The sequence below is a fragment of the Vitis vinifera genome, chromosome 7, assembly GCF_030704535.1.
Source record: "Vitis vinifera cultivar Pinot Noir 40024 chromosome 7, ASM3070453v1".
Taxonomy (NCBI): Eukaryota; Viridiplantae; Streptophyta; class Magnoliopsida; order Vitales; family Vitaceae; genus Vitis; species Vitis vinifera.
The window spans coordinates 2,327,800-2,342,234 of NC_081811.1; the positions used below are offsets into that span (position 1 = coordinate 2,327,800).

The following is a 14,435-nucleotide window of genomic DNA, read 5'->3' on the forward strand; positions in this document are numbered from 1 at the left end:
GAAAGGAGAAGATCTTTAAAAATTTAAACAAGCTATTTTTTAAAATAAATTTAAGGCATTTTCAGGTGCATTTTTTTTTTATGGTATTTCAAACAATAATTAATAATATGATAAATATTGCTGAAACTTATGTGTACAATAATCTAGAAAAAACATTTTTTCATATTCAAGTTCTCAAACATAATTTGACTCCTAAAAATAATTAAAAAATGTTTCCAAATAGATCCAAAACTTTTCTCTTGATCCTTGTTCAAAACAAGACGACAAGCTAGTATGAATCGAACTTTTACCTTCATCAGCCATTAGCTTATGATCCCATCATCTGGAAACATTAATTTTTTCATACAAAAAGTTTATAATATGTTTTAATTTATAGAAATCATAAGCTAACTGTGTGCTAGGAAGTCGATATGTCCGAGTGGTTAAGGAGACAGACTTGAAATCTGTTGGGCTTCGCCCGCTCAGGTTCGAACCCTGCTGTCGACGCGCCCCTCTCTTTTTTTTCTATTTTTAAATCCCATCCGGCAAATCCCATTCATGAAGTTTTCGGACATCCATACCATCAAATGTGCCTTTAAAGCCTCAAAAACACTCTAAGAACCACACCATTTCTTGTGGCACAACCCCCCTATGCATCATGTGGAGACACAACAACAAACCCCTTTAACCGATGTTCGGAGCCTCTCCTCCTAAACTTCTGACCCCCCCATTGCACTTTTCACGCCCTCCTTGGAATTAACCAAATTTAATTCCTTTCCATGCTTACACATGGCCTCTCCTCTTCCCCTAAACGTGCCTGTGCCTTCTGTCACCCCAAAAACTGAGTCTCATCATAACTGTTACAGAAGCTCTCTTCTACTTTTCTTCACACACACCCAACATTCATATCTAGATCTCTATATATTTTCCTTTCCCCATTCATCATCTGGGTTGGTCTTACAGTCATGATCTTTATCAATATTCTATGTGTCATGCATGCATAGATCATACATGGAAAATTTGCTTCTTTCTCTTTGTTTTCCATTACTACTATTCCCTGTATTACCACCCACAGAGGCCTTTTACCTTCCCGGAAGCTACCCTCATCGGTATGGTGATGGAGATTTGTTATCTGTCAAGGTAAACTCCCTTACTTCCATTGAGACCGAAATGCCTTATGGGTATTACACTCTTCCCTTCTGCAAGCCTATTGATGGTGTCCAGAACAGTAGGGAGAATCTGGGTGAGCTTCTCATGGGTGACCGGATTGAAAGCTCCCCGTATCGGTTCAAGTCTTATGTTAATGAAACAGATGTGTTTGTATGCTCCACCGGGCCTCTGTCGAAAGAAGAAGCTAGGATCATGAAACTTCGTATCGATCAAGTTTACCAGGTGAACCACATTCTTGATAATCTTCCTGCCATTAGGTACACGGAGAAGGGTGGATTCAGACTCAGATGGATAGGGTTTCCTGTGGGGCTGAATTTCAATAATGTGTATTATGTCTTCAACCATCTGAGATTCAAGGTTCTGGTTAATAAGTATGGAGATGATCATGCCATTTCCCAAGCCTCTGGTGCAATTGAGGAGGGTGTTGATGTTGTGAAGAGCTCAAGAACTAGGCATAATAACGTGACTCAACGGATTATTGTAGGTTTTGAGGTCACTCCATGCAGTTACAGGCATGACATTAAGCAGATGGGAAATCTTCAAATGTATCAGAAATTCCCTAGGGGGATAAACTGTGATCCATTGTCGCTGGCCATGGTGGTGAAGGAAGGAGAGCCCATTGTTTTCTCTTATGAAGTCTCCTTCGAGGACAGCGACATCGAATGGTTGTCAAGGTGGGATGCGTATTTGAAGATGGAGGGATCACAAATTCACTGGTTTTCAATCCTGAATTCTCTCATGGTTGTGGCTTTTCTAGCTGCCATTGTGCTTGTCATCTTTCTGAGGACTATTCGGAGAGATCTGACACAGTATGAAGAGATTGACAAAGATGCTCAAGCTGAGATCTCCGAGGAGGTTTCCGGCTGGAAACTTGTTGCAGGAGATGTCTTCCGGCCTCCCCCAAATGCAGACTTCTTATGCATTTTGGTAGGTGATGGAGTACAGATACTGGGAATGGCCTTTGTTACTGTCTTGTTTGCCGCATTTGGGGTCATATCACCAGCTTCCCATGGAGCCCTCCTCACTGGGATGCTCTTCTCCTACTTGATTCTTGGATTTGCAGCTGGATATGTGAGTGTGAAGCTATGGAGAGCAGTCAGTGGAGGGGAAAGAAAGAATTGGGCATCAATCTCTTGGAGGGCCTCCTGTTTCTTCCCTGGAGTTGCATTTCTAGTCCTAGTTTCCATGAATTCTCTCCTATGGGGCAGTCAGAGCACTGGCGCAATACCCTTCTATCTCTTTGTCATTCTCCTCCTCCTATGGTTCTTTGTCTCGGTTCCTCTCACTTTAGTTGGGGGCTACTTCGGACTAAAATCAAGTTCAATTGAATATCCAGTTAGAATCAATCACATTGCCCGCGAAATCCCACCACCAAAGTACCCTTCATGGCTTGTTGTCATAGGAGCAGGCACTCTCCCTTTTGGTACTCTATTCATTGAGCTATACTTCATCATGTCAAGCCTTTGGCTAGGCCAAGTCTACTATGTTTTCGGGTTTCTTCTTGTAGTGATGATACTTCTTGTGATAGTATGTGCAGAAGTTGCCCTTGTTCTAACCTACATGCATCTTTGTGTGGAGGATTGGAGATGGTGGTGGCAGTCCTTTTTTTCGTCTGGTTCAGTGGCGATGTACATACTGATATACTGTGTCAATTACCTTGTATTCGATCTCCGGAGCCTGAGTGGCCCTGTATCAGCTACTCTCTATCTTGGATACTCTTTTCTCATGGTTGTTGCAGTGTTGCTTGCAACTGGTTCTGTTGGTTTCCTGTCCTCATTTTGGTTTGTCTTCTTTCTCTTCTCTTCTGTAAAGCTTGACTGAATATGAATCTGGTTCAAAGCCCTTTACAATTTTGCTTTTCCTCTAGCTAAATGAGTTCAGAAACTGAATGATCAGGTGTATGGTGATGGGGGCAGACTATTTTTGCTTATAGAACTGCAAAAAGTGGACAGAAGAAAAAGGTATGGTCATGGTAGAAACCACATTTATGGTGGCTTCTGCACCACCACATGGGGCATGGCTGGCTTACCTAGTAGCTAACTGCTAAAGTTTCTTGGAGGGCTTCCATCTCCCATTCCCATTAATATATATGGGGCTGTCTGGATATGTTAAAAGATTGGTGATGCCAGCATTACCCAAAAAAATAATTGGGATGAGGAGAAACTGAATGATTTGGTGGGGGATCATGAATATTTTCCAAGTACATTATCAAATGTGAAAGCCTTTATGCATTGGGGGACCTAGTAACCCTCAAATTTCTTTCCAAACAGCTGTGCAGCTCTAGTAAAAAAAAGAAAAGAAAAAAAGAATGGCTAGTTGAAGTTCAACAACAACCAACAAACACAGCTCTTGCTGTGCTCTAGGAATCTCCCAAGTCCATGACATTATGCTATGTTAATATTTAATTAGAAAACATCACCCAAAAGGATAAAAGCCAAGCGTTTGGAACATGTTTAGACAGGGTGATGGTGACCCTTTTGGGGGAGATTCTAAATCTTCATTCTGGTCCCAATTGGGGGTGTAAAGCATTTGAAGGTAGAAGGATTAACTGTGAACAATGTGAAAGATTCAATGTCCTTTCTTTGTTTTGTGTACCATTTTAGTTGTGGTTCTTTGGTTGTGGCCCTCGTGGGCATGAGCCTTGTCACAACCCATTAGTGGTCTGGTTTCTCTAAGGCCCTTCACATCAATTATTTTGAGAAGCTTGAGCCATCAGCCTATGTGTATTATCCTTCCACATTCAATGGTCCATTCAATTGAAGGGCCAACTGCAGAGTTGCATTAAAGTTCTTATGAAATTGATTTTGCTCATGAGTGGAAATTAATCAATCTAAGCTCAACTACCACTGGCTTAAGAGCTTGGTTGGATTTGGCTACTGTCTCTTCTAATAAATGTTATTCCCTTTTGGCAAGAATCACGCATTGTTGATGGTCACATGTCCTTAGACCAAAAGGGGGAGAAACCCCTTTGCCTTTTGGTCTCCACTTTCAAAGCCCACTAAATCTTGTTTCATCTTTTTTGTATTTTTAAAGTGGGAAAATTGGACAATTAAATTTTTATTGTTGAATAAAAATGTATAAAAAAATCACTGAAATACAAACAATAATTTGATTTCACATAAATTCTTTTTAATTAGTTGTTACTTTTTTAGAAAATACGAAGATACTAAATCGGGTATATATCAAACTTTCAATATCCATTGTTAAAGGTATACAAAAAAAATTTAGATTATTAAATAAAAATAAAAATAATAAGGCAAAGGTACGAAGAATGTGATTAAATACAAATAAATGAAATCAAGATACAAAACAATGACACTTAAACACATGTTTAGTGTAATTCGATTGATTAAATTTTTCGGTAAACACCTCTTTAGTAGTATAGTTTGTTTTTTTTTTTTTTATGTTGTGCAAAAAAGCATTGAAAAACAAATAAAAAATTTCATGGAAACTGATTTTTTTTTTCTTTTTTGAAACTCACAAATCTTGTGATTCATCCATTCTCAAGATGATGACAATAGAATTTTCTTCCTTTCAATAGTTCAAAAGACAAATTTGTACTGAGCTCGTGATAAGAAAAGGGGGATAGGAGGATGGAGGATGGAGGAAAGGCGAAGGCCACAAGCATCCACTAGAGTGGGGGCAAACAGAGAAGAAAAGCTGGCATTTTGCTGAGATCTCAAGGGCTTCTAAGACCAAACTCCATGCATTTGGCATCTTCCTTGATCCAGCCAATCCAGCCAAGACCCACACACTGTCACACCCATAAACAAATCATACCTATCCTTACTTTAAGAGAGCATTTCATTATTTAAACAAAACCCCATATGGATTCTGTTTTTTGTCAACCTTTTCAAACCCCCTTGGCTCCATTCATTTCTTTCTGTTTCATAGACCCCAATAGAGGCCACTTTGGGGTCATATACTAAAGTTAAACTACCACCCTTTTGCCTTTACTCTCCACAAGAATCTTCAAGGGCATCATAAAGTGAGGCTGATGCCCACAATCCATGGTCTCTTTTGATTGGTATTTTAAGTTCTTATTTATGGTTTAAGTTGGGAAAGGTTAAGCTAAATATACAACATATTTGACATTTGAAGCTTAGAAAGGAGCTATAGTTATGTTGACCTACACATGTTTCATGTGGGTTATGTGTCTATTCCAAATTTTTTCTTGAAGATTTTTTTTTTCCAAATCTAATTATTTTGTTTCATATGAGGAAATCCCGTAAGAAAAATAATATGTTAGACACTCGCACACTTTTTTGAACGAAATTTCTATGTTATCTATTTAGTAATTATCGAATTTGCACTCTCGACTACTAAAAATAAAATTTAAATCATTGGATGATGACACAAATATGTAAAACCAAGGTATGAACAAATAAATGATACTGAATGATCAAGATGTAACACAATGAGACTCAATTGTTTATGTGACACACATTATGATCGATCCCGTTTTTTATAAATATCAATTTAGTATTGTACTAAGACCCTTTTCTTAAATGCAATTGATAATAATAATCACTATTTTAATTTTACTTTTATTATTGAAAACAAATTTGAAGTCTCGTACATGATATGATATTCTTGATGCAATGTATCAATATGAAAATTCAATTAAATAATTCAAGTGATCTCACTCCAAAATGCCATAAAAAATATCAAAAAATTATTGGAGAATAAATTAATTTAAATCTATTAATATTATATTTTTGCTAAAATGAAATTATGATGTACCATATCATATGATTATCAAAGAAGTCAACAAAGAAAAACTAATCATTTTTTAAATTCCAACATTTCAAATCAAATCAAAGAGTTTACTAACGAAAATGGGGGTTAGTACAAATGAAATTATTTTTAAAAAGGAGGAAACATGACAAGCCTATAATTATTTAGCATAAAGTGGGCTTCATTCAATCACTTAATTTTATTTATTTATTTGAAATTTTATTTGGGCCTTCAAATGTGAGATGAGGAAGCCCACACCAACTCATCTTCAACCCATTTGGGTGCATAGGAGTTTGGTGCGCCGTGTTTCAGGTGACGTGGCGTTCCATCCAAGAATCCTACTTCCATCTGCATGGCTTGAAGTTGTTAGTACTTCTATTATATTTTAATTTTAATTTTTTTTTAAATTATGTTTCTCTCTCTAGAGCAGTTGGAGTTGGCATCTGTGTGGGAACCTTCTTAGAGAGAGAAAGAGCCATACATGGGTGCCACGTGTCACAAACCCATTTCTTCGACGACTCCCAACTTTGCTCTACCTCAATTTAAATAAGTACAATCATTTTCTCTCCTTGTATTCCTTCATGCCAAACAACACAAACGGAGAAAGTGGTGAAAACAACGCTGCAACTTCTTCTCTCTTCTTCTTCTTCTCATGCAATCATCAAGTGTAGACCCAATTTTGTTCAACACCAACTTCTCCGCAATGCTCAAGATCATCAACACCAGGCTGCGCCGCCTCTGCTCCCGTCTCCGGTGGCCGCTCCGGGGCCGGTCCAGGCCTAGAGTTGTGATCAAAACACTGGGAAAATCTAGCTCAAAATCTCATTTTGATGCTAAACGTGAGGCTGCTGCTAATGGGTCTGCCGTGGTTCATCCAAACGGGCAGTTGGGGGCCGAAAAACCCAACAAAACTATCCGAATTGCGACTTTTAATGCTGCCTTGTTCTCCATGGCGCCTGCAGTTCCCAGAGCTGAGAAAGGAGAGAATTTTGGGAATGGAAATGTGGAAGGTTTGAAGGAAAAGAGGTCTGTGGATATGAATTTCCGGACGAAGTCTGCGAATGAGAGACCGAAAAGTATTCTAAAGCAGTCTCCTCTGCATCCGAATTCCATGATCCTTCCAGAGAATCTTTCCAAGCAACAGAAGTTTGCAAAATCCAAGCCACGGGTCTCGATCAATTTGCCTGACAATGAGATTTCCCTGGGGAGAAATCGAAAATTGAGCTTTGTGGAGGAAAAGGAAGGGTCATCAAGCAGCACCATAGGTAGAATTTTGAGAGGAAAAGCTCCATTGAGATCCACAGTGAGCTTCCCAGCAAGCTTGGAAAAGGTTACAGAAGGAGAGGCCTACAGAAGCCGCAGAACAGTTGTTGAGGTGTTGAGAGAGTTGGATGCTGATATATTAGCTCTGCAAGATGTGAAAGCAGAGGAAGAAAAGGCCATGAAACCTTTGTCAGATTTGGCTGCTGCTTTGGGGATGAATTATGTCTTTGCAGAGAGCTGGGCTCCCGAGTACGGCAATGCCATCCTGTCGAAGTGGCCGATCAAGCGATGGAAAGTTCAGAAGATCTTTGATGACACTGATTTCAGGTTCTTCATCTCCCCTCTCCAAATTTGCATGATGTCAATCTTTGAAGTTCATTCAGTCCTCTGTTTTCCCCTGTTTTCTTTCCTTGAGAATGAATCAATTATTACCCAAACATTATAGAATCATCATGAAGTTCTTGATTAATAGCAATTAATGAATGAAATTCTTCATTCCATGTTCCTTAGCTCCCTTTTCTTGACCAGAACCAAAAAAAAATCAAACCTACCCACTTTCAAAAAGTTCCAATTATTCAAAGGCTTTATGACTGAATAATTGGGGAAGTGTTCATTTAATGTTTCCAAAAAGTTTGAGAGATTTCCGCTACAAATGGACTGAAAATTACTGAATTTTTTTCTCCAAACTTGTAACTGAACTCATCCCCTGGTTGTTATTGGAGATTTATGGAGTTTTTCCAGAATTTTTTCTCTGAATCATTTCAGGCAGTTCTTCCCAAAGCATATATATTCATAGAGTTGACTTGAAAATCTTGTTTAGAAATAGCTGTGATCCACTTTCACTGCAGAGTGGGCCTGAGAAAGTCTTATTCAGGAGAAACAACAATATATACAGTGGGGCAGGATTGAAAGGTCCACCCATTTCCTAGATTTTGAAGTGTCCCATACGGGTCCTCCTTCAAATTAATCATTCACCATTGTCAGATCATTATCTCAAAATTCTAGAAGTATTCCTACAATTTTCAGCTAAATGACTGAATCCCTAATTCAGGCCATGGAATTCAGTGATTCTCTTGCTATTTGATCCTGAATGGTTGTTCTAGGACACAAACAAATCTTTCTTTCTTTCTCTCTTTCAAACTTTCCATTGGATTTTCTCGGACATATCCCAAAATTTCCATTGAGATTTTCTTCTTTCATTAGGTACCATGCTTGTGTGGGTACAACCAGAGGGATTTCTGTGGTAAGGCATTATGAGAAAGCTAAGAATTATCCTTTAGGCTCAAGCCCGTTTCCAGGAAAGCAACTTTCCATGAAAGAAGCATAAAAACAAAAGCTCAGAAAAAGAAGATATACTCCTCTTTACTCCTGGAATCCAAATCCAAGAATCAGTTCTCATGTACAGTAAACAGTATCAAATCATCCAAAAAAAGCCGAAAATAAAGGAATGGATATGTTGCAAGTCACTTGAAAGGCCTCCATATCAAATAACCTCCTTGTGGTTGAACATTGTAAACAGGAATGTTTTGAAGGCTACCATAGATGTTCCCCAGGCAGGAGAAGTGAACTTCCATTGCACCCACCTTGATCATCTGGACGAGAACTGGAGGATGAAACAGATAAACTCTATAATCCAATCCAATGAAGGACCCCACATCTTAGCTGGGGGCCTAAATTCTCTGGATGAAACAGATTACTCATCAGAAAGATGGACAGACATTGTAAAGGTAAAAGTGCTAATATATTTCTCATAATTTCATCCTAAAACCAGCCATGGAAACAACACAATCACCTTGCGTTCAATGAATTTATACGTTTCAGTACTATGAGGAGATGGGAAAGCCGACGCCAAAGGTGGAGGTGATGAAGTTCTTGAAGAGTAAACAGTACACAGATGCTAAGGACTTTGCGGGCGAATGCGAGTCAGTAGTGATGATAGCCAAAGGCCAAAGTACACAGCCTCACACTTGACCTTTTTCTTCAAGATTCTTCAAGATAAACTCTTTCCTAAATGCAGTGAAAACTGCTCTTTATCGCAGGCGTGCAGGGGACTTGCAAGTATGGAACTAGGGTAGACTACATATTGGCATCACCAAGCTCACCATACAAGTTTGTTCCTGGATCATACTCTGTCTTCTCTTCAAAAGGGACCTCTGATCATCACATTGTGAAGGTGGATATAGCAAAAGTAGAGACCATTGGCCAAGAAAATGGTGCTAGAAAGAGGAGAAAGCAGAAACAGAAGGTTGTAAAGATAACAGACAGTTCATCAAAAGGTATATGGACAGCACAGGCTTGAGCTATAGATAGATTGACACCTTTCCTTTCTTTTTTTTCCTTAAGGATAGAGTTGATATGGTTTTTGTTGAAGTTATAGAAGGAGCATATGATTTTGGACCTGCTTCCTTCATGCTCTCTGTAAATGATAATATGTGTTCATAGGAGGAATAAATTCAGAAAGGGATAAGAGATTTGGTGTGGGGCTTGTTAACTTTTTGTCTGTTTTTCTGAGTGTAACCCTGATACATTTTGTAGTGTATTTTCTCACCCAAAAGGTCCAAAACCAGACACTACTTCAATAGTTACTCATTATATACAAGGGGCTGCTTTGTTTTTGTTTTTGTTTTTGTTTTCTAATGCTCTGATCTTAATCTAGATCTTATTTTAGGTACTAGTTTTTATGGGTATTGTGAATTTTCCTGATTTTTGTTCATTTTTGGGTTAATCTATTGAAGTAGTAGATCGTGTTATTTAGAATGATTTCAGATGAATTACTTTCTCATATTTCGAAATATTTTCTTATTTTTGCTTGATAAATTTTTAAGTTGTAAAGAATTACTTAGAATGTGGTTCAAATATTAAAAATATTAAAAATGTTTCATAATTTTTGAAAGTATTTCCTTACAAAATTAAGTAGTTGTCAAACTTCTAAAAAGTCTTCTCAGGTGATTTTTTTTTTTTTTTTAAATCATTTAAAAAAATTTCTAAAAAAAATAAAAACATTTAGATTAACATCACTCCCGAATGATTCCCATGTGAGTTTGGACCACAGTACCTACCAATAGTAATTGGGTTGGCAAATGGGTTACCGAGGAAGGAAAAGGAAAGGGACAACACCCACCCCTTCTGAATTTGTTTGCTACTGCTTCCTGAAAAGCCAAAAATTCCTAGTGCCTACTCTTGATGGACCCTCTGCTGCATCACTCTCACTTTCTTCATCACATAAACCAACTTCTCTAGCTGCATTCAATGTTTATTTCAATGGAAATATCACTGATTTGATTTTATACAAATATAGGGAGAAATCTCGAATTTTCAAAAGTAAAAAATAAAAATTTACGACAGGTAAGCGAATAATAAAACAATTTCATTGAAACCCTAAAGTTTAATGTAAATATACTAAACCATCACAAGTTTTAAATTTCGTCAGTTAGCATCCTACGAATGTATTTTATATGCAAATTTTATTTTTTAACGAATAAAATTTAATTTTAAAATAATTGTTAAACAATCTTATTTAAAATATTTTTATTTAATAAATAGAATAAATTTATAAGGATCGATAAAATTCGAAACTTGTGGTGATTTAGTGTATTTATACTAAACCTCAAGGGTCTTAATAAAATATTTATTTATTTATTTTTATATTATAATCAAAATCATATATATGGAAAAGAATGGTCGGGAAATAATTATGCTTATCCTGTCTTTCTATATTTGTACCCCTAAATTATGGATATATAAAGGTTTTTCAAATCAGCCCGCTCGTCAATATGATCAACATTAACAGGGCCGAGTATAAATGGGCCTGAGATTGGCCCAACAAGCCCAAATGTGAACTAAAACCCGATTTCGTGATGGGCTGGGTTGTTTAACCTCAATCGAGTTGGCCCAAACCCTGAAAACCAGCTATTCTCGGCTTTATATTTTTAATTTCCCCGCAATCCGCGGGCGACGGCGGCCAACGTCGAAAACCCGACAACAAACTTAAATGACGAAAACACCCTCAAATTTACCACTCATTGTTTAGGCAACTGCGCGAAACGCGTGGCATTTTGGTCTCACAGGGAAAGCTGATTCGAATTTGACCGTCGTCGTCTCTGCAAATTTTCAACGGTGAACATGGCAGACGGCGAGATCCTGAAGAAGCTGGAGGACTCCACTAAGGACGCCGTGGCTGTCCAGCTCCAAACTCTTCACACCATTCTCCAACGCAACGGCCGCTCAAGTTATCTGCAACGCTATGGTGCCTCTCTCGATACGGGGTCGTTTAGAGAAGCCGTGCCTTTATCTTGCTACGATGATTATGCAGACTACATCGATCGGATGGCCGACGGTGGTGGAGGTGATGATGATGGTGATCGGCCATTGCTGTCCGTTGATCCTCTGGTCTGTTTCTTCAACAGGTATACTCGTCTCTATTTTGTATTGTTATGTCTGTTTGGTCGCTGAGAAAATCGAGGAATAGGAGAAGAAAAGCAGAGGTTTTTTCTGTTTCCAAAGGCGTTTGTTTTCAGTGTCTGGTTGTTAAATCATTAGTTTGAACAGAAGGGCTGGAGATGCTTAAAAGTGAAATTTTCCTTTTTCCTTAATTTTCTCACGAACCAAACAGATTTGAGAAGGGAAAAAACACGAAATTTCTAATTAGCTGATGTTTTGGCAGCTCCGGGACGAGCTCGATGAAGCCAAAATTAATACCGTACTTTGATTCACCACCTTCCAAGGCCGCTTCCCATATAGCTCACCAGGGCAGTGTTGCAATTCTTCGACGGTAACTATTAATTGCATGGATTCTTTCAATTTCTTGATATGATTATTATTCATATCCATTGATCCAATTCAGATTCTTTTGGATGTTCCTCTAGGTTGTTTCCTCCTAGACAATCAATCAATAAGGTTTTGTGGTTCTTATATGCTGGTAATGTTACATACACAAAAGGGGGGTTTAAGGCCATGGCTGCCTCTGCATTCCCATTACAAAGCAATAACAAGAACCCTTCTCCATTTCTTTCTACATCTGCTAGTCCCCGAGAGGTTATTCTGGGATCCAATGTTGAGCAACAAATGTATTGCCACATTCTCTGTGGCCTAAGGAATTTGGATTTCCTTGATGGGATTCGAGCACCATATGCAGTTGGCCTAATCAGAGCCTTTGCCCTGCTAGAATTCAAATGGGAGCAAATATGTGAGGATCTTAAATGCGGGTTTCCGAGTATGGAGATTACTGATATTGCAATGAGAGATTCTGTTACAGAGGTTCTAGCTGGGCCTCAATTGGATTTGTCAAAGAGAATCCGAACAATCTGTGAAGGAAAGAATTGGGGAGGTATTGTGGGTAAATTATGGCCTAATGTTCGATACATAAAGTGTGTATGTACAGGAAGTATGGAGCAGTATTATCAGAAGCTTAAGTACTATGCAGGAGAGATACCTGTCTTGGGTGGAGACTACTTTGCTTCAGAATGCTGTGTGGGCATTAATTTGGATATCCTGCAGCCCCCACAGCTTACTCGGTTTGTTCTGCTTCCAACTGCAGCTTATTTTGAGTTTCTTCCCTTTACTTTGGACGAAGAAGAAATAGGTGATGATGCTCAAGAAACTGTTGATTTTTCTGGTGTTGAGGTGGGGAAGATGTATGAGATAGTTGTGACTACCTATAGGGGATTTTTCCGGTATCGTTTGGGCGATGTTGTGAGAGTTGTGGGCTTCCATAATACATCTCCAGAAGTGGAGTTTGTGATGAGGGCCCCCAAGACTCCTGCTGAGATATTGACTGAAAGAGACCTGATGACTGCAATGGGAAATTTCCAGCTTGTTCTAAGAACTGTGAAAATGCCAGATGTTACAGAGTTTGCAAGTTTCTTCGACTTGGATTCGATCCCAAAGCAGTTGAAGATTTTTCTTGAGGTTGCTGGGGTTCTACAGGATGAGAAGTTGCAGGAGTTGGGTTCAGTTCTCAGAAGGAATTTTTCCTCTCTTGAAGATGGGTTGGGAGGTGTTTATAAATTGAGGAAGGGGAGAGGTGAGGTTGGCCCTTTATTAGTGTCCATTGTAAAGCCAGGTAGCTTCAATAGATTGCTGCAGATGGCTACAGAGAATGGAGCACCAGCTAGTCAATATAAACCTCCCAAAATTATAAGGAATCTAGAGATTGTCCATTTCATGGAAGGGTCTGCTCTACTGACTGTATCTTTTGATTCTTCAGATTGATTGCTAAGACCTCAACTGGATCCTGGAGTGTTCACTGTCTACTGCTGAAGATTATATACTGTTTGTTTCCCAAGGCATCAGGTTTTCTAGGCTCAAATGAATGTAAGAATCTCTCAGAAACCAAACAGACTGCCTTAAATTTCAATCACCTTGTATTTTTTTCTTCTGACTCACCTTCCCTCTTCGAGAAACAGGGCAAATTCAAAGTTATTTTCCTTCTTTACCGTCAATTCATAGTTATAGTATTGTTTGTGTGCTCCTTTCTCAAAATATTCTCTGAGTATGTGAAAATATGAAGCAACCATGGACCTCGAAAAGTAAATCACACCATATAAAGTTCTGATTGGGAAATGTTTTCAAAACAATTTTCGAAAATAGCTTTTAAAATTATTCTATAATGTTTTATAGAATAAAAGTATGATTAAGAATCTCTGAAATATTTTTTAGATTTTTAAATATGTTTTAGTAATAACTTTTATACTGTAGTGTTTTATTTTTAATATTTTTATAATTATTTCTTAAAATTACTCTTAAGTAAAAATAATTAAAGATGTTACTAAAAATATAATATTTTTTTTTTTAAGAATAAAAAATTATTTTCCAATTACAAAACTTATTTACTCGTATTTTTGTTCTAAACTATTAAGAGCCTTCTTTTTTTTCTTTTTTCTTTTTTCTTTTTTTTTTTTATAATTGTAGGGTAGATTTAAAAAAATAATTTGTAAAATATGGTAGTTTGGAAAATATTTTCAAAATTATTATTTTTAACCACGTATGAAAGGGAATCTTAATAAATAAAATAAAATAACCATTTTTCTTTTTAATTACAAACAAAAATCATCTCTTAAAAAAATAAATTGTAAAAAGTCTAAGAATTTTTTTTTTAAATAAAACAAAATTGTTCGATAATATTTTTTTAATAATTCTAAAAAATTCTTATAACAAAAATTAGTCTTAAAAAAAAACCCAAGTAATTTCTTCAAGGCCCGTTTTCTTTTTTAAATAATATGTTTAACTAATAATTTATTTTTGTAATAGTAAAATATTTAAAATATATGTATTATAAAATTAATTAA

At 37.4% G+C, this 14,435-nt stretch overlaps 3 protein-coding genes and 1 non-coding gene across 4 annotated transcripts; all 4 read left to right on the top strand.

Annotated features, from left to right (window-relative positions):
• Positions 1 to 404: 404 nt before the first annotated feature.
• Positions 405 to 486, top strand: TRNAS-UGA (transfer RNA serine (anticodon UGA)). Its single transcript has one exon. It is a non-coding gene; the product is annotated as a tRNA-Ser (tRNA).
• Positions 487 to 599: 113 nt separating this feature from the next.
• LOC100242580 (transmembrane 9 superfamily member 11) lies at positions 600 to 3,168 on the top strand. The gene has a single exon (XM_010653796.3). It carries the CDS (start codon positions 976 to 978, stop codon positions 2,968 to 2,970), a length of 1,995 nt encoding a protein of 664 aa, XP_010652098.1. The 5' UTR covers positions 600 to 975; the 3' UTR covers positions 2,971 to 3,168.
• Positions 3,169 to 6,404: 3,236 nt separating this feature from the next.
• On the top strand, positions 6,405 to 9,771 carry LOC100247717 (uncharacterized). Its single transcript, XM_002271008.5, has 4 exons — positions 6,405 to 7,476; positions 8,669 to 8,876; positions 8,971 to 9,100; positions 9,189 to 9,771. Exons 1-4 carry the CDS (start codon positions 6,539 to 6,541, stop codon positions 9,446 to 9,448), a joined length of 1,536 nt encoding a protein of 511 aa, XP_002271044.2. The 5' UTR covers positions 6,405 to 6,538; the 3' UTR covers positions 9,449 to 9,771.
• Positions 9,772 to 10,940: 1,169 nt separating this feature from the next.
• Positions 10,941 to 13,589, top strand: LOC100252825 (probable indole-3-acetic acid-amido synthetase GH3.6). Its single transcript, XM_002270966.4, has 3 exons — positions 10,941 to 11,555; positions 11,813 to 11,920; positions 12,015 to 13,589. The coding sequence occupies exons 1-3, from the start codon at positions 11,272 to 11,274 to the stop codon at positions 13,357 to 13,359; spliced, it is 1,737 nt and encodes a 578-aa protein (XP_002271002.1). The 5' UTR covers positions 10,941 to 11,271; the 3' UTR covers positions 13,360 to 13,589.
• The last annotated feature ends 846 nt before the right edge of the window (positions 13,590 to 14,435 follow it).

What these genes read in the sequence shown, in the direction of transcription:
- LOC100247717 (XM_002271008.5), top strand. Translation starts at nt 6,539, where the DNA reads ATGCAATCATCAAGTGTAGACCCAATTTTGTTCAACACCAACTTCTCC. An exon ending in TTTGATGACACTGATTTCAG is followed by an intron (nt 7,477 to 8,668) that starts GTTCTTCATCTC and finishes CATTGTAAACAG; the next exon opens with GAATGTTTTGAAGGCTACCA. An exon ending in GATGGACAGACATTGTAAAG is followed by an intron (nt 8,877 to 8,970) that starts GTAAAAGTGCTA and finishes TATACGTTTCAG; the next exon opens with TACTATGAGGAGATGGGAAA.
- LOC100252825 (XM_002270966.4), top strand. Translation starts at nt 11,272, where the DNA reads ATGGCAGACGGCGAGATCCTGAAGAAGCTGGAGGACTCCACTAAGGAC. An exon ending in CTGGTCTGTTTCTTCAACAG is followed by an intron (nt 11,556 to 11,812) that starts GTATACTCGTCT and finishes ATGTTTTGGCAG; the next exon opens with CTCCGGGACGAGCTCGATGA. An exon ending in AGTGTTGCAATTCTTCGACG is followed by an intron (nt 11,921 to 12,014) that starts GTAACTATTAAT and finishes ATGTTCCTCTAG; the next exon opens with GTTGTTTCCTCCTAGACAAT.
- LOC100242580 (XM_010653796.3), top strand. Translation starts at nt 976, where the DNA reads ATGCATAGATCATACATGGAAAATTTGCTTCTTTCTCTTTGTTTTCCA.